This window comes from Rhodamnia argentea, chromosome 7 (assembly GCF_020921035.1).
Source record: "Rhodamnia argentea isolate NSW1041297 chromosome 7, ASM2092103v1, whole genome shotgun sequence".
Classification (NCBI taxonomy): Eukaryota; Viridiplantae; Streptophyta; class Magnoliopsida; order Myrtales; family Myrtaceae; genus Rhodamnia; species Rhodamnia argentea.
The window spans coordinates 26,912,987-26,937,600 of record NC_063156.1 but is presented as its reverse complement, the minus strand read 5'-3'; the positions used below and the strand labels follow the sequence as shown (position 1 = coordinate 26,937,600).

At 39.0% G+C, this 24,614-nt stretch overlaps 4 protein-coding genes across 5 annotated transcripts; all 4 read left to right on the top strand.

The window, feature by feature from the left end:
• Nucleotides 1-23: 23 nt before the first annotated feature.
• Nucleotides 24-5,240, top strand: LOC115751991 (DAR GTPase 3, chloroplastic). The gene is made up of 9 exons (XM_048282946.1): nt 24-314; nt 563-691; nt 813-929; nt 1,298-1,441; nt 1,514-1,600; nt 2,539-2,654; nt 3,127-3,308; nt 4,197-4,254; nt 4,532-5,240. Exons 1-9 carry the CDS (start codon nt 171-173, stop codon nt 4,653-4,655), a joined length of 1,101 nt encoding a protein of 366 aa, XP_048138903.1. The 5' UTR covers nt 24-170; the 3' UTR covers nt 4,656-5,240.
• Nucleotides 5,241-7,351: 2,111 nt separating this feature from the next.
• LOC115752019 (NAC domain-containing protein 2-like) lies at nt 7,352-7,871 on the top strand. Its single transcript, XM_030690042.1, has 2 exons — nt 7,352-7,744; nt 7,827-7,871. Exons 1-2 carry the CDS (start codon nt 7,352-7,354, stop codon nt 7,869-7,871), a joined length of 438 nt encoding a protein of 145 aa, XP_030545902.1.
• Nucleotides 7,872-13,620: 5,749 nt separating this feature from the next.
• LOC115752049 (pentatricopeptide repeat-containing protein At4g02820, mitochondrial) lies at nt 13,621-16,674 on the top strand. 2 transcript variants are annotated; one of them, XR_007199348.1, is made up of 3 exons: nt 13,621-14,104; nt 14,579-15,882; nt 16,002-16,674. XR_007199348.1 is itself a non-coding variant. In XM_030690084.2 (2 exons), exons 1-2 carry the CDS (start codon nt 13,664-13,666, stop codon nt 15,806-15,808), a joined length of 1,671 nt encoding a protein of 556 aa, XP_030545944.1. In that variant the 5' UTR covers nt 13,621-13,663; the 3' UTR covers nt 15,809-16,674. The 2 variants fall into 2 exon arrangements, 1 of the variants encoding a protein (XP_030545944.1); XM_030690084.2 differs by having other exon boundaries at nt 14,579-16,674.
• A 2,172-nt stretch (nt 16,675-18,846) lies between these two features.
• On the top strand, nt 18,847-23,397 carry LOC115752033. Its single transcript, XM_030690060.2, has 5 exons — nt 18,847-19,043; nt 19,164-19,247; nt 20,419-20,596; nt 22,759-22,848; nt 22,966-23,397. The coding sequence occupies exons 1-5, from the start codon at nt 18,957-18,959 to the stop codon at nt 23,115-23,117; spliced, it is 591 nt and encodes a 196-aa protein (XP_030545920.1). The 5' UTR covers nt 18,847-18,956; the 3' UTR covers nt 23,118-23,397.
• Nucleotides 23,398-24,614: the final 1,217 nt, after the last annotated feature.

Sequence of the window (24,614 nt, the reverse complement as noted above, 5' to 3'; positions counted from 1 at the left end):
TGTCCGGAGATGTTGAAAAAATTATCTTTCAGAGCGGCTATCTTTCTGGAGAGGACACCTACAGGTTACAGCCACGGGGAGCTCGCTCAGTCATCTCGAAGCAGCTCGGCGCGAAGGTTGAAGCCCACAGAGAAAGCGAAGCTTCTCTGTCCAAATTCAGTTTCGCGGCGATGGCCTCTCAGCTTTCGAGTCTATGCCTACCCAATTCTCCTTCCCTCCCCTTCAACTTCTCTCTCTGCCGAACCAGGCCCTCCCTCGCTCCTCATGCCGCCCTGCCGTCTCTGTCCTCTTCCTCTCCCTCTCCCTCCTTTCAGGTTTCCTCTCTCTCTCTCTCGGCGCGCGCTTGTGTGTCCGACAGCTTTTGTTTTGTTTTTCAAGAATTTGACTTGAGAATGCAGCACTATCCAAGTGCGTCCCCTCTCGCAGTAATTTGATTGAGTACCCAAGTTAACGTTTCCCCTTTATTAACTCTTCGCAATGCGTCGTGGGTATGGCTTGTTTCGGGGACTTCGGTTGTGAGTGGATAGGGTGAGATAATGTTTTGTAGGGGAACTTTTTGCAGATAGTTGGTGGGAGAGATTCAGGTTGGCATGGAACTGGGGTTGCTCAGTTCGGCGGTGGAGAAGAAGCGGATTGGTGGGATGTGGATGCTGATCTTTATCACTGGACCAAAGGTTTGCGTACTGTTCAGGTATAGTCCCGCTCATTCTGGTAGATTGAATTACCTTTGTGGTTTTTTTTTTTTTTGGTCGGAGAATTACCTTTGTGGTTTAATTGACGTATTTTTTGTGGGTGTCATGGCCAATGAACAGTGGTATCCCGGTCATATTGCGAAGACGGAGAAAGAACTTAAAGAGCAGTTGAAGTTGATGGATGTTGTTATAGAAGTCCGAGACGCCAGAATTCCTTTGTCCACAAGCCATCCGCAGGTGAGACTACTGGTTCTGCAGTGGCGACTCGTCAGGGACAACACGAATGTGCTTAGATATTGATCTTGTTTGTTTTAACATGTGCATAGTAGAAGAATCATATACTCTTGAAAGATAACATACGCGCAAGGACAAGTTAATCAGGGAACTACCGGGTCAATAGATCCTCATGAGCTTCATGTTTGTATTGAGAAGAAAAAAGAATAGCTAGAGGAATTATTTAGTAGAATATCCGTAGCATCAGGATGTGAACCTGATGGGATTGTAATTTGTTATGTCATTGTCAGACCTTGGGGTAGCTAGATTCAAACACGTAAGTAGTATTAATATGTTACAATTCATTGTCAAGAGTTCATTTCTGTGGGCAGATGGACTCATGGCTTGGCACTAGGAAAAGAATTTTAGTGCTGAATCGAGAAGACATGATCTCCAAGGCAGACCGGAATGCTTGGGCAACTTATTTTTCTAAACAAGGAATAAAAGTCGTCTTTTCAAACGGACAGCACGGAATGGTATCTATTAGAAACCCCTTGCGCTTTTGGTTTGAATGGAAATGGAAAATGATGGTTGTATTGGAACTGCAGGGGACTATGAAGCTAGGCCGATTAGCAAAAACACTGGCAGCAGATGTAAATGTCAAGCGCCGGGCAAAAGGTTTACTTCCTCGAGCAGTACGTTGCTTCAACTGTTGAATAACACTTCAGTCAATCTGCATATAGTGGACTTTTATGTGCAGCATGCAACCTTAAGAAGCTTTTACATATGATAGACTTTATTGCACACAAGTTACGGATACTAGCTCCGTTCTGCATTTTCCATTTGAACTGTTATACTTTTTGCCTTCATTTTCAGAATCTCACCTGTCAGATTAGATTTTTTTTTTTTTTTCCCAGGACAAAGCGATGTCATTTTCAATTAATTTCTATACTTTATCCGCAGTTTTCTAATTATGATTTGTATGTGGTAGATATCTGTAATATTTCCCTTGCCCAAGTGAATAAAGCAGTCTCTGATCTTCCAGACATTATCTTAGTCAAAAGTTTGTCTGCTGAGTGCTTCAAGCCTGACATTAGATTTGATAATTGGCTAGCTGGACTTGGCATATGTTGTTTACACTGTGAAAGGATTTTCTGGGTGTATCTGGGAATCTTGGTTTTTGAGTATTGATAGTGGGTTTTGGAGAAAAGAGAGATGGTTGTCATCTAGCTTACGGTGATGGGAATGGCTTCCAGAATCACCTGTTACCAACTAATCTGTGGAATGACGTGAAAGTAACAGTGTACATTTTCTTGACCATCAACCCCGGTGTCACAGTAATGATAGTCCTTTTCTAGCTGCCTAGTTCACCTTTTTCTTTATTTTCTTAGGTATATGGATTCACTCAGGCTGGTGTCACCATCCACCCAACTTTTAATGCATATAGTGTTTTTTGCATCGTGTTATGATGATAACTATGTAATCAAGGGTTATATTACTTTTGAGTCTGGCATTTCATTATAGTTACCGTCTCAAATTGTGAAGCCTAAGAACAGTCTTCGAAGTCTTGCCGCACTCATTCCCTACCGCAGTTTCATCTTCTGTCTATATAAACTCCTCTGCTGCTGATCAGGTTCGAGCTGGAATTGTTGGTTATCCAAATGTCGGAAAATCTTCTTTGATTAATCGTCTGTTGAAGCGACGCATGTGTCCGGCAGCTCCCAGACCTGGTGTTACAATAGAATTAAAGTACGTATATTTTGGATATGTCATGTTCGCAAGGTATCTCAAACTAGCTGGAAAAGGGGAAACAGATTCTAGTTGAATTTCTATGTGTCTTTTCACAACATTCCCTTCTAAAGTATCATAAATATGTTCTGTGCTTATAATCTAGTTTTAAGGTTTTGGACTCACAGGTGATGTATATTACAACAATTTATAACTTTCAATAAAAAGAAGATGGAGAAAAGAAAACTACTAAAGTTGGTCCAAAGCTACAGCAAATTCTATTTTGGCAGATGATATGAAATTATCCTACATTGTCTATTTTCAGAGATTTACTGGGGAATTTTTATCTCGAAGAATTCTTTTTAGCTCACCCAAAAGATGGAAATTTTTAAGTAAAATAGTACTATCTAGGTAAACCATGTATGCGAGATGAATTATGCTACACCAGTTATATCTGTTTGACTGATACATGCATTTCCTTTTACTGTTGAAGATGGGTACGCTTTGGGAAAGACCTCGAGTTGTTAGACTCCCCTGGAATAATCCCTATGAGAATTAGTGATCAGGTAGCTGCCATAAAGCTTGCCATTTGTGATGACATTGGAGAGAGATCCTACAATGTTGCTGATGTTGCTGCAATTCTTGTACAAATGCTAACAAGGCTTCCCGCAGTTGGTAGGTTGCCCATTGCATTATTCCCCATGACCTATGATGTTTATCTCTGATTTCTATGGCTAGCAGTAGCTGGCTGGCAAAAGTAGCTTTTACTTGTAGGTGCAATGTGTGATGTAAAAAATATTACAAGAATAGAAATTCTGCTAGACTTGGTGAAGTTTAGCTGAGTGCTGGAAAAGCCCTGGATAACCCATTGTTAGTTGGTAATACTTGTTAAAACGTCACTCAATGCATTCCATCAATGTTAACCATACTTGGTTTTACTCTCTATTTGGCTAATTTGGTTTAGTGTGAGGCTTTTTGTTAGGTATTGGAGCTTCATTTCAAAATCCTGGAGAATAAATAAAACTATCAAGAGTGACTATATAATCCTCAGCATGGACTTGGGGAATCTTGCCTTTTGAGCTGAAGCACTTGCTGTCAACTGATTTAAGGATACTTTAATTAGTTATTATACGCCATTTACGTTTTTATGGAAGCTCTGTTTCATTGAAATACCCCCACACCCCTGTTTCTCCCTAACAAGAAGGAAAAATAAAATAAGGAAAAGGGGAGAAAAAGTGCGAACTGGTTTGCATTGTATGTCAGTTATTTGAGGAAGGAAAGAAAATATTGTCAGTTGGAGGAAATTGTTCGGGTTTTATTATTTATTCTGAGAGAAGATGAGAAACTCTTGCACACAATTTGTCAAGAGGCTTTTTCTAGAGTCTATATTATTTGCCTTTGCTCATAAAAATCTCATTGCCGTCTCGCTTGTGCTGCTTCATTAAATGATGTGAGCATTCGCATTATAATTGGTTGCTGTCAGTACTTATCTGATTCCCTCTTGTGAACAACAAAATATACCTCTTGTTTTTTACAGTGTTCGCTCACAGTCCTCTTTTTCAGGCGCAGGGGTCCTTCAGAACCGCTACAAGATCGACGTGGATGGTCATTGTGGTGACATGTATGCATATGATTCTAGTGGGACCATGGTCCTTTAAGATTTGCAATGAGTTGGGCTTGAAGATTTTCCAAAGCCTAGGATTCAAGCAAGAATAAAGAGTAAACATAATATGGATTACAAAGAAAAAGAATGGGAAGAAAAAGCAAGAAAGATAATCTTTATCTTTGGAGTTGAGAGATAGCCGTAGGCTTTTGGAACGCTTCTGACACCGGCTCAGCCATTTTCACTCTTCTGTAGGTCCAGGACTAATTAATTTTCTCATTTTTCTTGATTGCAGATTCGTCCAGAAGCTTGCTCTCCACTTGTTCAATGGGGACATTCATCAAGCCGCATTCCGCATCTTGTCAGACTTCCGCAAGGGAAAGTTTGGTTGGATCGCATTGGAAAGACCTCCTCGTTAGTTCGTAATGAAACACAGGTCTCTTAAACCTTTTCTTGTGGGGCATGTCTACCAAATGCCACACTTCAAGAAGAGAGCCTAGAAAACCCCCAATGCTCTCATTCAGAGAACTCGTAAATTAGTAGCAGATGAGAAGATACATTGTGATCCAGGCCTGAAAACTGGGGGGAACCATGAGTAGAAAGTGCCGTGTTCGAGATGTTTGGTCATTCAAACTGAGAAATCCCTGATTTCTCCTCCTTGCAAAAGTTCAAGGATTCAAGACGAGCAAAATGGGGGGGACTGCATTGAAACCTTATGTCAAAGTCTGTAATGCAAGCATGTATAGAAATGATCAAAGCATTTTTCTCGCCCTGAAGAGATGGTAAGTATGTGTCGAAGCGCATAAACTCGAGGTATTTTGTGAATTGCACAAGTTGAAGCTTCTGTTGTAAAGTTGGACAGAAGTATCTGATACTTTGCACTTTCCACCCTCTCATTTTGCTCAACTATTGTGACTCAGATTTAGTTCTAAAACCAAATTTGCAAGGTTGTAATATGTGGATCTAGTTGTTCCTTTGAAAAGGCTATATGGTTGCCTTGGAGATCTCTATGGGACATCGATTTTTTACTGGCTAAACTAGCAAATCCCTCGGCTACCATATTCGGGTTAAAGCAAACCTGAAAGGATCCTGCAGGATTTTTGTCAATGGAATAGAAATTAGGGTTAATGTCGTGAAAAACCTCAAATTGGTATATTTGTGATAAATTTATCTCAAATTATTTTTTTTACCATAAAAAATTCTAAATTGATACATCTTTGATAAATTTATCCTAAATTGGTACACCTATAACAAATTTGCCTTTCGTTAATTTTTGTAAAATTATCGTTAAATTGCTGAATTGGATGATACGTGACAATTACTAGATATATAACTTTGGGTTTTTACCTTCTATTGTATCAATTTTGGATTTTTCGTGGTATTAATCCAATTTAACATAAGGTTAAATTTATCGCATGTGTACCAGTTTGGATTTTTTGCGATCAAAATAATTAGTTCGGGATAAATTTATCACAGATGTACTAGTTTGGGATTTTTTTACGGTCAAAAAAATAATTTGGATAAATTTATCACGGGTGTACCAATTTGGGATTTTTTGTTGTCAAAAAAATTAGTTTTGGATAAGTTTGTCGTACGTGTACCAGTTTGAAGTTTTTCATGATATTAACTCCAATTGGATAAATTTGTCGTACGTGTATCGGTTTGAAGTTTTTTATGATATTAACTCTAGAAATTATGATGTTGTCTGTGTGAATTGACCAATGCTATCGTTAGGAAGAAAAAAGAAAGCAAAAAACCAAAAATAAAGAGGTATGGTCATCAAAGTAATCACAGTTTTCATGTTTTGTGAAAAGTACTATATGAGCTGGAAAACGAAGTATAACGTAATTCAGAGAAAAAAAGGTGGTGATGCACAAAGCATGGCTTCTACTCGATTGGGAAAAATTCTCTTTATAACTTCTTGCAGGTCGCTTCGGAATTATGATGTCATAGAGTATTTTGATCGGTTAACTGAAATAAAGCTAAAATAAAGGTGGAAATAGGATCGCTCGTAACAAAACTAACGTTATTTCTATCATCTTTCATTGGTTTCATAATATAAATGGCCCCTCAGACCAAAATAATAACAATAATATACCATTCCATGAGGATTTATAGAATGGATAACCAATAAGGCATGAGATGCCATGACTCTCTCTCTCCGTGAGAACACAGTAGTTGCTAAAAAAATACAATGTGCTGAGTCCAACAAGATTAAATATTTATGCAAAACCCCCTCATCAATTAGAAAAGAAAATATAATTTGTGTAAAAAATTGTTACAAGGTCCAACCCGAATACATAAAAGCTTATAGGTAGAGGAAAATTACATATATGATATGCGTGTTTCGCAAAAAAGAATTGATTCAGAATATGTTTTTCTGCAAAAATGAAAGTGTATTTCGCTTACAAAACCGAATAACAGAAAATTTTTTTTACCATCCACGAAGCGTTTAGACATAAATAATCCTTATACTAGAAATATTTTTTATCACCTAATTATTTCAATCAACACTTTAAAAAAAAAGTTAGTTTATGAATTTTTCGCGAAATAAACAAATGTGAAAAGCATATAGCTTTGATGGAGAAGCAAAGTGAATAATTTGACATCTTTGACCCCTTCAGTGCAGGTCACGAGAGCTTAGCGGAGAGGAAAGAGGATAGGGAAAAGTTGAATAAAGATGTTCATCATTTGTTGGCACGAGGATGATGTCTGACTCGACTCTTTCTTGGTTTCTCCACATCAAGCACCTCCCTTTTAAAAAAATTCTTGCTCAGAAACGATAATGACTCGAGGATCATTTGAAGTTTTGTTTTAAAATGTTTTATTTCAAATCGATATTTGCGGTAGCCAATCCTATCTTAAAAGACTGATTTCCTAATGGACTCTGCTTTAAAAATTTTGCATTCGAACTTCACAAATTCAAAAAGAAGCCAGTGGCGGTGTAGCCGCCTTATACGCCGTCAAAACGTACGGGGGTATATAAAGTGCATCAGCATTACCGGTCTAAACCGTAAACAGTAACACATATACACGCAGAGATTAGCACGTAGCGATCCAGACTATAGAGTTCTTGAGAGAAGAAGAAGAGATGGAGAGAGAGAAAATAAAACCGATGAATGGGTACCCGATCGGTTTCCGTTTTCACCCGTCGGAGGACGACCTCTTCTTCCATTACCTCGCGAAGAAGGTGGCAGGGGAATCGGAGGCCATCCCTCCGTTCATGCCCGAGGTCGACATTTACTGCGACGGAGACCCTTGGGAGATCTTCGACTCGAATTCGAGGGAAAGCTTCTACGTCTTCACTAGGCTAAAGGTGATTAAGTCCAGGGTGAAGAGGACCGCCGGTTCCGGGACTTGGAGCAATGGAAATAAGCGGAAAATCATGGACAGTCGAGGCGAGGTCGTCGGCTACAACAAGCTGTTCACCTTTAAGTCGTCGGCCGGAAGCGAGAAGATGGAGAACGGACGTTGGACCATGCACGAGTACTCTATGATTGGTCAAGAGGTATTCTAATTTCTTCGATTAATCTTCTATGGTTAATGGCTTTACTATTAAGTAATAAATGATATTTTGGTAAACTTTCCAGAATCCTTTCGACGGTCAGATTGTTCCCGAGGATAATTACTGTTGAGTATCAAAAACTACAATTTATTTATACTATTTTTCCGGTGCTTCCTGTGAAAATTTTGCATATAACTTGTTTAAGGCATTTATATCTTTTTATACATATGATCTTTCTTCGCTTACATTATTATTATTATTATTTTGGTTAAATCTTCTAAAATAGTATCACATCACGGCTAAGTTTTGCCTCAGTTTATTTTCATTATACAATTCCTCGATTTTCAAATTTCAAGTGCCATTTATAATCCGACTTACACATAATAGGTGTGTTCAAAAAGGCAACGATGCTTGTTGGGTCGGATAGTCATTTTCTGCATGGTATTTTGTGCTATTAATTTTGATTATGTGCCCCTTTTCCCCTTCTTTTTTTTTTTTTGCTTTTGTGTTTGTTTTGAGGGTTAGTTTCGTTATTTCAATGACGTTTTCTCTATTTATCTTTTGCATCGATATTTTATGTTATTTCAATCTTTGCCACAACTATTATCATACCACGATATCTTCCTTAATCTCTTTCCTCCCCTTTATTTTTGTTAATTACTTTTACACCTCAATGGCCTCTTCTCACTTTCGTCCTCCTTTTGCAGTTAGTCTTGTGTGTAATCACAAACCAAACCTGGAACGATCCGACACGTCGACCACCGAACACGACCACTCACCATGATAATCCGGTGGCGTCGTACGCGATAGGTATTGAAGGAAGCACGGAATGGATCTATGCCCAATGCACCGATCATAACGACATCAATTATCCGAAGACGTTCTATTGGATAACACTATAACCATGACGATTGTTGGTTTTTGTGGCTCGCTTCCATTGGCGGTCGCGGGGAAAAAAAGTTAGGTTAACATGTATGATTGACCAAGTATATAAATATCACGCTTATGGCCTGTTTATGATAATTACCATGATGTAACTTGGTAATTGGATTGAACGCCATTCTAAACCGGATTAATTATGGGGTCAGTGAAGGGCTCGATCTACATATGTACCTCAGATTATTCTTCTAGTTTATGATTTTCAATCTAGTTTGTTTGTGAATTAAAATGTTTTATCAATTAAATGGATATTCGATGAGACTGAAGTCTTGACTAATCTCCATGAATTTTTTGCGTGAATTGCATAAGCTTTCAACCACAGGTGGCTCTTAAGATTGCTTTGAATCGTAAACGTTGTAATTTGAACAGCAGATCTCCTAGATCCATACTTAGGGCTTAATAAACTCAATGAACTCTTAGGACCTGATTAACTTTTGAATCGTACCTTGGAAAGTTTCAAATCCATCCCGACACTGTGGTGTTTCAACAATAATCTGGACTAAGTAGAAGAAGAAACTTAAGGTCATGTAGTATATTATAGTAAAGATATTTAAGTTAAAGTCACGGTTTGTCTCACTTTTTGCGTTTTGCAATTACCCTAGCTATATATAATAAGAATTCATTGATTAGCGACCAGTTTTTTTTCAATCCATATATAACTACTCTTTTTTAACAACATTTTAACAAGTTCCATACGATGGCGGCGGCGGGGCATCAACTCCCACACAACCATGGGCGACCGGACCAGAATTAGCGCCGGCAACCATGGGCGACCGGACCAGAATTAGCGCCGGCAACCATGGACGACCGGACCAGAATTAGCGCCATCTTATCCATATGATCAGATCCATATGGTGAACTAAGAAAGCTTTCAGGATTCTGATTATCAAGTGCAGAGTTTCATATGCAAGTACAAACTTTAGGTTTTATACAATCAGTGACATTTACTGGAGAGCGAGCGTCAATTTTTGTGGAGAAAATGTGTTTGCAAAGGCACGAGTCCTGAGCAAGATTAGGCGAAACTTTTCTGCCCTTTGTTTTTTCCTTATGTTAAATCAGTTGTTTGATGTTGTCACCGGCGGCAGTAGCTGCGAGCTGCCGGAGGCATGCTGGCGACGGCTGGCAGCCATTGCATCGGCACAATGGGCTCTACCGCCGTTGGGGTTGTTGGAGACGGAGGGAGAGATGGAAAAAGGAAAAGGAAATAGAGGATATAATGTTTCAATCACTGAATATTTAACGTGGTAATGAGTCGCTCGCTCGGATGGACAAATTAAATATACAAACGAAAGTACTGTATTTAGATATTAATCACTATTGATAATGAAGACATTGCTCGTTGGCTGATTATTTCAATTATATAAGCGATAATTTTTAGGAAAATATTTTCCAAATCATTCATTTCTCGCAATACAATCAGAGCTTAATTTTACCCCTAATTGAAGGATCTCTATCCCTTGACGTTACCTTAGATTTCGATAGTTTTTACTTCTTTTTTATTTCATATTTTAGAGATATTTTTCTAGAATGATTCTTGCTCCAGTTGAGTTAGGAAATTTTCCGGGATGCTCTTCGGTGAATTGAGATTGCCATGCCCATTACGCTACGTGCTTATTCCGTTGTCATGTTAAACTCTCTTTCTCTGTGGCGGTCGCATATTGCTAGTTAGCGGGCCAACAATTAATTTTTTTTCCCTCATAAATCTGGCATTTGCTTCGTTAAATCCTTTGTATTTTATTCCGGTTATATACATTGATATACTTAGTTGGTTAAATGGGAGTTTCAAACGTAGCTCCTTGCTTTTGCAAATCCAAAACGATGGCGGACCGACGAACCGATGGAAGGAGGATCGGTGCACTGTTACCGACGGCCGGCAAACAAACGATTGGAGGCTGGTTGTGACCGGTAGACAGACGATCAGCAACTGACGGACTGACAACCAGGACGTGAGAGAGAAGGAGTAAGTGATGAAAAGAATTCATCTTTCTTATTTCTTATTTCTATTCCAGAAATAGAGAAGCTAAAAATTTTAACTTCTCATTTTTGTTCCAAACCTATTTCTAGAATAAATTTTTATTTCAGAAATAGAAAAATGAAATTGAATTACCAAATGGAATTTTGTTCCAAACTTGTTAGAAACAGGTTTGGAACGGAAATAGAGAAATATAATTGTTATCATTTGTGCCCTAAGATATGACCAACGTGTAGTCAAAACGTAGGGCCGGTCGGGTTTTAAATGCACAAGATCTTAATTCTGAGGTTTTGTTTATTTTGCAAAAAAATAAATAATTTTAAAAAATAGTTATTTAAAAATGATTGCTTGCATTCCTTGTACTAATTAACGAACCAAAAATATTTTCATCATCCACATAAATGTATACACATAAATTATTCTCAATAATGAAAATATTTTTTGTTGACTAATTATTTCAAGCGATACAAGTAATTATTTTTAGGAAAATATTTTTCAAATTATTCATTTTTTCCTAAAACAAACGGAGCATGAATTTAAATTTATTTAACGGTGAGTAGAAGCAAGCACTCTAAATATACTTCAAGCCAAGCAACTCCTTTGTTCAAAAAATCCGACTCTCAAATTTTATTTTGATACATCAAGACTCCACAAGTGTCTATTGTTTGGACTAACAATCAACCTAGAATGGGGTTGAATAGGTTGAGTGGTGATGTATGAAATACTTTTGTGAAATAATAAACAACCACCATTGAAGATGGTTATGTTTAATGAACCAATATGTGTGATGCTGATAAGTAAATCAGAGTATAAAGAACAAATGACATAAATGTATAGTGTTTTGGCTTATGAGTAAACCTACATCTACTCTCCAACTACAGCCTTAATAGCGGCTGGATTTCATTAGTAATCAGCACCCGAGATTACAACTAGCAAGTGGCATTCCTATATAATGATAGATCACACTATTAGGAGAACGAACACAGCTTTTACACTTGTATGAATACTCGGCCTATCATAGTGAATACAGACAAACACAGATAAAGAACAATGATGCCGGTTGCATAGAGAACTCAAGAGTGTATATCAAATTCTAAGTGTCAAGAGAGTTCTCTCATTGGTTTTGCTTCTCACTCAGTTCTTCTCAATCACACTTGGCTCTTCAGCTTTCCTTCTCTTTATATAGACCTTCAGCCTTCACACTAGCCATTGAAGGTCTTCAAGGATACATAGCTGGCTATCAAGGACACACAGCTGGACATTAGGCACATTGGACATCCTTATATGCATGGGAGACCAAATAGTATTATTCTAGGCCAAAGACAAAACATACTGCTTCTAGTTGGAGACAAAAGGTACATCTCAAGTCAGGAGGTAAGGTAGTGCAACTTCGGTCCTTGTCGGAAGATCAAATAGTACATCTCCTCTCGTATGTAGAGAATGATCCTGGATGGTACACTATTCATCCGTGCTATGCACAGTGGCGCTTGTCAACAGTCCTTTTGTAGGTTTTGTCTGTGAAATTCGGAGCATTAAACAACTCTATTCTGTACTATCAACTGTCATAATGGACAAAGAATATCACACCATTGTCACACAAACTCTGTTACTCTATACTAATAAGTACACGCACTATCCCCAGTGCTACTTGCGAGTAACTTGGCTAACAATCTTCGGAGATGATATCGACTCAATGACATGTTAAGATAGTCACAACAATCTTCCCACCTTTCATCAATACAAAAGATATCCAGGAACACTATCTTGACTGGTCCCTCCAAGTCGCCATGATATACCCTTGTGGCACTTGCATACTCAACTACCATAGCATAATTTCTCGTCTTTGCTGATTGTGTAGGATCATTGATAATTATAATTAAATTTACCATCTGCACTTGTCATGATAAACATTAGAAGTAGAGATGGTTTTGTAATCATCAAAGTATCATAAGAATGTTTTCCGACATCTAACTATAGAGAACTAAATTCATGCACTATACGTGTGTGTAATATATTTTGTAACTTCTACAAACATTGTTTTGTTTTTATTTTCAAAATGAAAAGGGGAAGTCATGAGTAAAAGTTAGAGGAAAATTTTTAAATAAGGTCCCGAAGTACCTTCATTTTCTCAAATAAAAGCATAAGTGGACATTGTCTCTAATAAGAGCTTGAAGTGTCATTATTGTCTCAAATAAGGGTCTGAAGTAACATTGTTTTAAAAGGATTAAAGTATCATGACAATCTCAAATAAGGGCATGTGCTTAGAGAATTTTCGTCTTTTATTTTATAAATATTTTTTCTTTTTTTCTTTTTTTCTAAACCTTATCGTCGGTAGTCCGATGCCCGTAGAGGGTTGGTCGGGGTTTGCCCTCGCTCGCGGTAGACCTTGCCCGGTCGACGACGCGTCTAAGCGAGGTGTGACCTTCCTTCGTCGGCCTTGATCGTGGCCGGCGAGGGCGGCCCTCGGCCGGCCCTCACTAGGCATCGCCAATGGCTAGCCACCGGCGAAAAGGTTTAGGGAAAAAAGAAAAAGAAAAATGAAATAAAAAAGGAATTTGTTTAAAAAAGAAGTAAAAGACGAAAAGGCCATTGGTCTTAGGCTCTATTTTTAGACCGTCATGGTACCTCGGACCCTTATTTGAAACAATGTCTACTTTAAACCTTATTTTAAACAACGAGATCACTTCAAGCCTTTATTTGAGACGATGTCCATTTCGGACTCTTATTTGAGACAACGTTTCTTTAGACCCTTATTTGAAAATGAAGACACTTCGGGCCCTTATTATGTTTTATTTTAAATGAAAAGGGGAAGTCATGAGTAAAAGTTAGAAGCACAATTTAATCCGACCTCGATTTGGTTTTTTAAAATCATGGACGTGGGCCTCGGGAACGGATCAAACCGGATCCGTTAATGAGGGACCAGTTCGAAAATAGGATCCGATCCAAATGTACAAACTAGTAACTACAATTACAGACACCACTGGTCCCTCCCCAACTCCAGGGCAGGAAACATGCTACTGCGCTCTATTCGCGCTTCGCTTCCCACCGTCGTCCGCCGCTTCTCGGCGGAGGCGACAGTGGCGGCGGCGGCGGCGGAGGTTCCCGAGGCCACCTCTGCATCCGCCGCAGCGGCGTCGTCGGTGGACACGGCCGCGGGCACGACGGTTGCTCTGGCGGCGGATATTCCGAAGGGGGCCTCCGCATCTGCCGCAGTGGACACGGCTGTGGATCCGGTGGCGGAGGTTCCAGTGGAGGCCTCGGTGTCCACAGCCACGGACAAGGCGGCTGACAGTCCTGCGAGCACGATTGCCTCAGCCTCCACGGCGGCGAAGGTGTCGGAGGGGGCGGTTACTCCCCAACGGGACGAGGGAGGACGCTCGGCGGCCGAAACCCAGCTCCGCCGCACCATCTCAATGCTTAGCAAATCCAAGCGCTACAAACGCGCCCTCGAGGTATGTGCTCTTCGATCGCACTGTTCTCACTCTCTTCTTTGAGCTTGTAATTTGGTTGGGTTTTCGTGCTGGAAATGCAGCCTCCATTGCCAATCGGCTTCGCATCTGTCTTGGGGATCTGCTCTTTTATCTGTTTCAAGTACTTGCGCTTGTGATGATACTTACTGCGATATTGTTACTATACGTTTATGAACTTTTCTGTGGGGAGAAGAGAAGGTGAGCATAATTTAAGCGCTCTCTGATCTAACTCGGGTGAAAATGAACTTCCCATATAGATTTGAGGATTTTCTGCCACATATAGGACGTGGATGTTTAGGTCCTCGTATGGCTTCACGAATTTGAGATTCGTTGAGCCTCTCAACTACAAATTCAATTGCAAAATACGATGTCGCAAAATATGAATGCTTGTGTATGTGTCGGTGTGTGTGTGTTGTACTTAGTCTTAATATTTTGTGACGGCGTTTCCTTTTGCAGTTATGTAAACAGATGACACTGCGGCAAGATATGAAGCTGTTCCCAAGAGACTATACTGTCCATTTAGAATTGATTGATAAAGTTCACGGTCTAAGCGCGGTGGAGAAGTTCTTTGAGGATCTACCTGCTGAGAAGAGATGTCCAAGTACCTGCAATGCTCTCCTCGGTCTCTATGTCCATAAGCTTGTGCCCCGCAAAGCTGAGGCCTTGATGGCAAGAATGTCAACTTGGGGTCTCTTGAAGAGCCCGGTTCCCTATAACCACATGATATCGCTGTATACCTCCAATGGACAACTGGAGAAGGTCCCTGGAGTGATTGAGGAGTTGAAAAGGACCACTTCACCAGACACTACGACGTATAATCTGTGGTTGAATGCGTGCAAGGAGCGAAATGATGTTGGAGCTGCTGAAAAGGTTTTCCGGGAGATGGAGAGTTCACAAATGCGTCCTAACTGGGTGACCTACAGTATTCTCGCCAAACTTTATATAAAGAATGCCGCTCTGGAAAAAGCATCACTCGCGGTAAAGAAGATGGAGAGAAGGATTTCACTTGGAGATAGGAGTGCGTACTCATCCCTCCTTAGTTTACTCACAGACATGGGAGCTAAAGACGGCGTTCATCGGATATGGAATAGGATGAGATCGGTCATTCCAAATTTGAATGACAACGAATACGCTTGCATGATATCTTCGGTCGCGAAGTTTGGGGAAATGAAAGAAGCTGAGAAGCTGTACACCGAATGGGAGTGGGTTTCTAAAACTCGCTATCCTTGCGTGGCAGACGTGCTTGTTGCTGCTCACGTAAACAGTGGCCCGATGGAGAGAGCAGAGAACATCTACAAACGAGTTGTAAAGAATGGGGTCACTCCTCATTACACGACTTGGAGGCATCTGACATGGGGTTATCTGAAAGAGAAGCAGTTGGATAAAGCTCTTTATTATCTGTACATGGCTATTGCCAGTGTAGAAAAATGGGTTTTTGACCGAGAGTTAATGGCAGAAGTATTTAAGAACCTAGAGGAAAGCGGAAATGTCGAAGGTGCAGAGGAACTTCTTGTTGTTATTCGGAATGCTGGCCATGTGAATACCGAGGTCTATAATTCGCTTCTACGCACTTATGCCAAAGCCAGTCTAAGGCCACTCTTTGTTGCAGAGCGGATGAAGAAAGATAATGTTCGGATGGATGATGAGACGACTAAGCTTCTGAATGAAGCTAGCAAATCACACTGACCGCATTGAAAGCTTTCCTGAGACAGTTTTAGGATAATTCTGGAACAAATGGGGGAAATGTCCTCGGTGTGAAGGTGGATGATTAAGGATCTTGATTATCATGGCAATTTGGATCGCTTTTGCCATGTGATCCAATGTATATGCAACCATCTCTTGGAATTACAAGTCTAATCATCTGGCGTTTTGTTTGCAGATTACGACTGAGTTACTCGGTCGTAGGCACATATCACATGGGCGAGCGCAGTCAGTTCGAAGTTGTCTTTCTATCGAGGTCCTCTCCAATCTCTTGGAGCATCCATCCATTGGGAGTAGTCCCGGTCACTGCTAGCCATTTCTGTTTCTGCTTATATTGACGAAAGCATCGGCGAGTTTTCTTCTTCTCTTTTCCTCCCTCTATACCGTCCTCGAAGAAGACAAAGGAGATGAGCTTCAAATTTTCATCAAATGCCAAATGATTTGAATATGAACAGTGTATAAGATATCGGCAGATGGGCGAATTTCGGTAGACACTAGACGAAATAGCTCGAGTAGTTAGTATTGACTACCAGACATTGCGGACTAGTGTGGTCTTGCATTGGTTCTTCTCAGGGTTCTCTGCCCCCACCTCTGTTTTCAATATGATAACTGGGTAAAATGCCTCTGAAATCACAGTTAGAGACGAGGGCCTCAGTTTCCAAGGTTTCATATGCAGATCTGCGTTTAAGCAGCCATATCGGCATCAAACAATCACCGAGATCATGATTCGATCATAAAATCCGGTCGAAGTTCAAAGACTGAAAATTGAAAGTGGTCTCATTTAAGGTCCGTTTGTTTGAAGAAACATTTTTACCGGGAACTGAAAATCACAAGTTAAGATTGGAGGAAAATAATTTTCCTTTCTGGCAAGAAGGAAGTCATTTTTCTTAAACCGCCGAACAAATAGAAATTAATAACATGAATGCACAATGAAAGCCTCCAGAAAAAAAAAAAAAAAAAAGGCATTATCCGCTGTGAAGGAGGTGGAGAAGAGGGCTTCGTGTAAATCTCGGGTTGCATAGCCTTCCCTCCGACTTAAGGACCATATGGAAGGTCGAACTTCCTTCGAACCCCAACAAGTGAAGGTCGCAACTCACAAGAATTACAGGCATTGTAGTGGGAGCAATACGTGCTTGATGTGAATTAGGAGATGGTTGTTCCATTTCCTGTTATCAACAGGGATTTCATTCTCCGGATCATTTGATCATTGGCTTCGCCGCTCAGGTCGGAACCGCGCAGTGTATTTTCACAATTAGTGCTTGCGAAGGCCACCTCTGTTCTCAAATGCTTATATTCCCTCGGTATGAGAATAGCTTAGTGTGTTACTTCTATTTTCGCTTGCATATTCTGTAAGTTATTCGATTGGGCAGATTGTTATGATGGATGGAGACATCAGGTGAGAACTTCCGTTCTGGATCCAAAACTGAACAGAGTTTTCAGAGCGATGATCATCGATTTTTGTTTGTTTCGTGCATAGATGGCGGACTAGGACCACCGTTCAAATCCGGCTAAAGACAGGTCATCCACATTCGAACCGGGGGTGTTTACATAGTATGATTTCCTTGGGGCACACAGCCTTTAGGAGGTTGCGCTTGATAGAATTCAAGCTCGACACCACATAGTTCATGGGGTGCATCAGTCGGTCGTTTGATCAACAACGACACAATTGGGTTTATTCGATGTTAGGAGATGATTGATTTGATTGATAGTTACGGCAAAATCGAAATTCACATCACCGAATGTGGATTTCATCGACCTTTCGAATTCGGAATCTTTCTCGCCTTCAAACAATTAGGTTGGGAGCCAAATGAAGATACTGGATTACCATGCTTCTGCACAGAAGGATAGGCTGGGTGCTTGAAGATCATCATTCACCTCTATGCTCTATGGAACCTTCGAAGAACTAGGTTGGTGAGGTCAGTGAACAATTAACACACGTAGTTTTTCTTTTTCAAGTCATGTTTAGAAATTAAAAAATAGGGGTTACTACATATTAATGTAGAAAAAATTGTCAAAAAAGTCTTAAACATTTCACACTTTTATCAAAAAAGTCCTCGACCTTTTCACTTTTTGCCTATTCAATCCTATTGGTTGAAAATAGCTGACGTGGATAAATTTTAATAATATTTTAATATTTTATAAAAAAAAATCAAAAATTATTTTTTTGGCTTCAAGGCCGACGGTCTCCCCGGATTAGGGCCGACGAATAGGATTGAATCGGCAAACTTAAAAAGTTTAAGATTGAATTGGCAAAAGTGTGAAAAGGTTTAGGACTGAATCGACAAACTTAAAAGGTTTAGGACTGAATTTGTAAAAGTGTGAAAAGTTTAGGACTGACTGAAAAATGTACAAGGGCATACTCCAATGATTGAAAGTAGAAAAATCTATCTGTTTGATGACACGTGTAAACATCAGAGATCCGAGGCACCCACTTTTCTTCTATACTTGCTCAGTGTGGTGAACGCCGGTGAGGTGGTGAAGAAAAACAGGGGCATTTGTCCTTGAATGCATAAACTCTGTGTGTACATCACACCTGATATCACCAAACCACTTTTCTATGATTGTGAAAACCCACCCAACTAATAAACTCAAGTGAATGGATTTTGCGAATGTGAGCTAACATCCGAGAGACGCGTTCGATTCTCGACACTAGCGATACATTTCTGTATTCAAGTCGCCATTCGGAGTTCACCTCGCGTCGTGATTACTCCGGGCAGCAAGACGAGACATAGCATACATACGAGGCATATAAACTAAGAGCGGGTTCCCTTGTCGGGTAAAACGAGGATATTCCCACCTAAAAGAACGTACGGATGTAGGACTGACTAGGCTGATGTCGTTTGGAGCACCCAAGGGTTCACGTGAAGAAGAGTAGGAGGGAAAATTGAAATGAAGAGGGTTTACCAAACCCAACCTCTCAACCCTCTCATGTCGAATGCTAGACCTTTCAGAAAGAAACCTCTAAGCAGAAAGACATGTTTAGTTAAGTTGCAGGTTGGACATTGGAGACGGCCTTTAAAAAAGGACTCTTTCCTTTCTCAAACGCCTTGGTGAAGAAAGCAGTCGCCTCTCTCTCTCTCTCTCTATCTCGTGCTCGCGCACGGGGACGTGCACTGAGTCTTGCAATATATATATGGCTGAAGATGGCGAAGTCGTGTTCGAAGAAGAAGGAATGACTTGGCTTCCATCCCATGTCCCAGACGAAACCTGCCAAGCCAAGGTCTCGTCCATGTTTTGACTCTCTCTCTCTCTCTCTCTCTGAAGCTCCATTTTTCTCTTTTCTAGTAAATCAAGAATGAAGAGCATAAAAAGAAAGGTTCATTCTTTCTATTTCTTGCAGACATATTTGAGGAATCAACAGAACCAGCAACGACACGGTCCTCCTGCCCGAGCACAGGCTGTTGAGCCGGAGCCTCTTCGACGGGTAGGCGGCTAAACCCTTCTGCGTTCTGCAGATGTTTAGGTCATCAAACTCCTTCCTTTTATTATTCTACTTAGTTCAGCAATTGTAGCTCACCCTCATTATTGCTGTATAACCCAGCATTTGTTTCAGTCACTTGGTGTGATTTTCTCTCTCCTTTATCACAGCAAAACTCTCATTTTACGTATTGAAATGAACAATCTGTTCTCTTATCAAAGTACTATTATAGCATGCTTTGTGCTTTTCAAATTGTCTTGGCTTTAGATCATATCTGGCTTCAGCTTTCCTCTGTCCTTAGCTGCCTAAATCCCATCAACATTTGCTAAACCTAATACAAGGTGAAGCCTGCAAATTTACAGACTGAGGTAATTGTTCAAGGGTTCGGTTAATTCAGCCAGAATAAACTAACAATAGTGCATTTGGATTTCTTATCAATGCCTTGAATTAGCCAATTTCTTTTAGAAATTTTGCGGCCTTAATTAGACTGACTTACTAACTTTTCTTGAATTAAATTACCCGCTAATTTTTTCTTACCAACTTTCATACTAGTTACTTAGCAAATTTAGTTTTCTTCTGTTTGCCAACTTTTTTTAAAATCATTTTTTTTACCAACTTTTATTTACCCTTCTTAACACACTCTTAAATTGACGAATTCACCTATGAAATTACTAGCCTCAGTTTAAGTGATTTATCAACTTTGCTTCGTATATTATCAACTAATTACGAGCTGTTAACTTCCATTTCAGTGAGCTACCGACGTTTGTTTGATTTTCTATTTAATTTACCTTAAGTTAGTAAGTAGTTGCTTAGTGTCTTACCCTAATATCTAGTATTATACGTGGGATTTGCTTACTGTGTTGCTCTGATAAAGCTTGACAATCGAATATAAGGGTTAATAGACTCTGAGACTTTTACTAGGTAAGTCAGTACAAAATAGCGGTTTTGTAAACTATAAGATTAAATTGGGAATCAAAAAAACAAAGTCTCGATAAGTAATCAACAAGTTATCTGGAAAAATAAAAGTTACTCATTTATTATCTTAACAGTTTTTGGATAATTACCTCTACTAATTGAAATTTACCTTCTGCTCCTTTGTCTAACTCGCCATACAATTATAAGAAAATTACTAGTTTGATGTATGAAATAATGAAAGTTAATTCTGATTAATTATTAGAAAACGAAGCGTCCCGCGAAGTCTCATTTTGGGCCCAAATCTCTGTGTTCAAATTGGGTTTCTGGAGGACCCGGGATGCAAGCAATTTTCCTGGATTCGGGTCGGAGGTCCGAGGGCACCGGCGTTTTCCTTCCACAAACACCAAGGGCGAATCCCCAGCCCAGCCGCGAGAAGCCGGGTAATGCACATTCGAACTCTATTAATCTTTAATGTCACACATTTTGAAGTTGTTTTTTAGGTATACATCTCTTATATATTAAATCAAAAACACTCGATTGACTCGCTTGCTATTCCTTTAAAGCCACTCTTTATAAAATAAAATGGAAGCAACAGTTACTCATACAAATGTGCGCGCACACATATGGTCCGGTGAAAAAAATAACGGTAAAATTTCAAATAAGAGCTTGAAGTGCCTTCGTTTTCTCAAATAAAAATCCGAAATGGATCTTATTTCAAATAAGAGCCCGAAGTGATCATATCGGTCTCAAATAAGGATATGAAGTGGCCATGACAGTTTCAAATAAAGACCCGACACCGATCGACTAAATGTTTCGGCCAGTCAAGTGTATTTTTGAAAAAGAAAATTAATTCTAGATTATTTTTTATTTTATATTCTTTTCTTTTTTCTCATTTCTTTTTTTCTTTGTTGCGGTTGGCGAGGGTCAATGGGTGAGGGCTCGCAAGCTCTCACCGGCCGCAGGCATGGTGATGCCCGTAGCCGGTGAGGGCGGCCCTTGTACAAGTGGGGCAAGCCCTCGTCGACCCTCACCCAGCCCTCTTCAAGCATTGTCGGTGGTCGAAGGAAAAAAACAGAAAAAGGAAAAAATTCAAAAAGTAAAAGACGAAAATGCTCTTGACTAGTTTAAAGGTTAGACCTTTCTTTGAGACTAACATAATCATTTCAAAATCTTATTTCAAATAAAGTCCACTTAAAGTCATTTATTTGAGAAAATGATAGCACTTTATTTGATATTTTCCCAAAAATAATCGTTGTAACTCATTTTGTCCATTAAAAAAAAATTGCCCTTTGCTTTTTCGAGGTATTATTATTATTATTATTATTATCATCATCATCATCTTCTTCTTCTTCTCTAACACAAGGTGCAAATACCCGGTCAAAAGGCAAGGACCAAGGTAAAACACATTTGAATTTCAACAATTTTAAGATCACACACCCACATATGTATACATATATATATATATATATAGAGAGAGAGAGAGAGAGAGAGAGAGAGAGAGAGTTATCTCAGGACATCGCTTTTGTATTTCACATATAGCCCCCCTATAGACTTAATTTCTAATTGTGAAGCAAAGATGAAAAATGCGTACAATTAACCCCCAAAAAAATTTGAAAAAGAATAGAGCTAAGAAATTAACTACTCAATTTCTATTAAGAAATGCACTTTGAATTACTTGATTGTCCTTATAGTGCAATAATCAACATCCTTGCACCCTCCGTGAGAAATTCAGAACGCTTCTCTAATTTTCTTTATTTTTTTGCGTTTATACGTATTCCCCACAAATATCTTCACTCTCAATAATTTATGCCCAATATACATTTGATATGTACACACACGTGTGTTGCATATATATATATAGATAGACCACATTTTCTTTGCTCTCGTTCGGATCAAGAAAGTTCTTGTATCTCTCCATGAGGACAAAAACTTACATGCATGATACATGTAGCCACGCCATGCATGATAGTACCGATCAATGATAATGTGTTAAATTTTTGGCTCCAAATTGTCATATATGGAGTTGGATTGAGCCTAAAGAAAGACGGGTCGAAGACATAACTGGAGGTGCCTATGGTGCGAGGGCATAGGAGACCGGCCACCCGAGCTTTCACCCAAGTGCACCTACTCTAGCTCAATGTTCAGGACATTCAAGTGTCACATCGACCTTTTGAAACACGGGATTTAAAGTCTTTCTTTTTTAAGGTTACCCATCAAAGTAAACAAGTGGAGTGTTAATGTTTTATGGTGTGTATTTTTAGTGGGTTTCCTGTGAGTTTTTTTTTTTTTTTGTGAGAATTTTACGAGAGATTGCGAGGCAACACTAGTGAGTTTACTTTTAGGACGGAAAATACTTGAATAATTAAAAGATTGCAACGCTGCAATGCTCCAAATTCATTGATGATTTTCCTTATAGCCGGCTCTCCCGATAGAGTAGATACCCCCAATAAGATCGATTCGCGCAAATTTATGGTGCTCTTTGTCGTTCATCCTTGATGTCTTTTGATAATTTTTTCTTCTTTCTTGCGTTATTAAAACTGAAATCATAATAAATGGTCTTTTTTTTTAACAAAATTCAATGCATTGAAATCAACCATTGCAGCTTGTGCACCGGTCCTCCTGCCTTCTCGGGTCGTTCAAGCGCTCAACCTCAATGTGCAATCCCTTGGCTTGCGCATTTCCCGAAGACCAGGTTTAAACTTTGAGAATTTTTTTATTTTTTATTTTTACTTTTGATGCAATTTAAACCTTTTTTTTTGTTGTTGCGATATTCTATTTGTTTGTCTGAAAAACGTTCATTTATTGTCAGATACCAAAGAAAAACCCAACAACGTGGAACCAAACCTGGTGAAGAATCAAGATGGAAAGGATGCAACGCAACGTCGTATTGTAATGCAGAGCCAAAGCTCATCCTCCTCCTGCTCCTCAGATTTACTTCTTCCCAAAGAATGGACCTACTGATAGATCTCTCGTGAAACTACGAAGAGGATTCAATTTTTTGTGACCTCCAAACCGATCACAAAAGAGATGGCCCGTTGCGCAATCTATTGTAGTTCATAAGAGGCTCCGAAATGTGGACGCCGCGGAATTTGATGGTGTCGAGCATGTAACTTTCTACACAACCGTAGCTCGACACCACCGCCTTCGTTTCCGAATGCGTGAGTTGAGACATGGGGTAGTTGGGTCGGGAACACGGTGTATCCGATCAATCATATTATTAATCGTTTATGGACTTTGCATTTGAGTTGTAAAAGTGTGCATTTGCATGCCCATAAAGACCACCCGATACCAATACGCCACACTATATTTATCTTTAATGCAACGGCTTAGCAGATTTTGTTAAGTAGTAGCGTCCTTTGAAAGCTTGTTAAGCAAATAAGACCCTATTTAGTTCGTGGAAAAATAATATTTTAAAAAATAGTTTTTACAAAATAATTGTTTGTATTGTTTGAAATAATTAGCCAATAAAAAATATTTTCGTTATTTTTCATGGACAATGAAAATATATTTTTTTTGTTCATGCCATTTTTGTAAGCAATATAAACTTTTAGGCTTTGTTTGTTTCGCGAAAAATGAATGACTTGAAAAACATTTTCCTAAAAATATTTGCTTGCATCGTTTACAGAAATGAACGAATGGGCCTACTAATAGATCTCTCGTAAAATTACAAAGAATATTCATTTAAGAGGATTCATTTTTTGTTGCCTCCAAACCGATCATAAAAGAGATGGCCCGTTGTGCAATCTATTGTCATTCATAAGAGATTCCGAAATATGGACGCCACGGAATTTGATGATTTCGAGCATGTAACTTTCATAAAAAATATTTTCCTTATCATCAATAATTTATATCTAAACATTTTTATGGACAATAAAAATATTATTCATTCGTTCATTCCCGTAAACAACACAAGTGAATGTTTTTAGGAAAATATTTTTTAAATCATTCATTTTTCACGAAACAAACAAAGCATAAAAGTTTGTATTGCTTAAAAAATGGTATGAACAAAAAATATATTTTCATCATCCATGAAAAAATTTAGACATAATCCTTTGTCGATAATGAAAATATTTTTCATCAACTAATTATCTCAAATAATACAAGCGATCATTTTTAGAAAAATATCTTATCAAATCATTCATTTTTCACAAAATAAACGAACTATGAATGCAACTTTTTTCATGTATAGATTTTTCTCATAATTTGTGTGATTAATATTTTCAAAGTCGAATATTTTCTTGTTAAATATGTTCGCCGTGTTTTCACAAGACATTCTTCATGATCCTCTTTTGTTTTGAATCACCTATACTTGGACTCAATGTCTTTCGCAAATTTGACGACTTGCTTTTTAAGGACGTGTTGTTTTGACGAAAATTTATTGTTCATTAAATTTTCCCCTTTTTAGGTTGGGAAATTTATTTTATAATTTTAAGCATGATATTTTCTTTGACTGCAAAT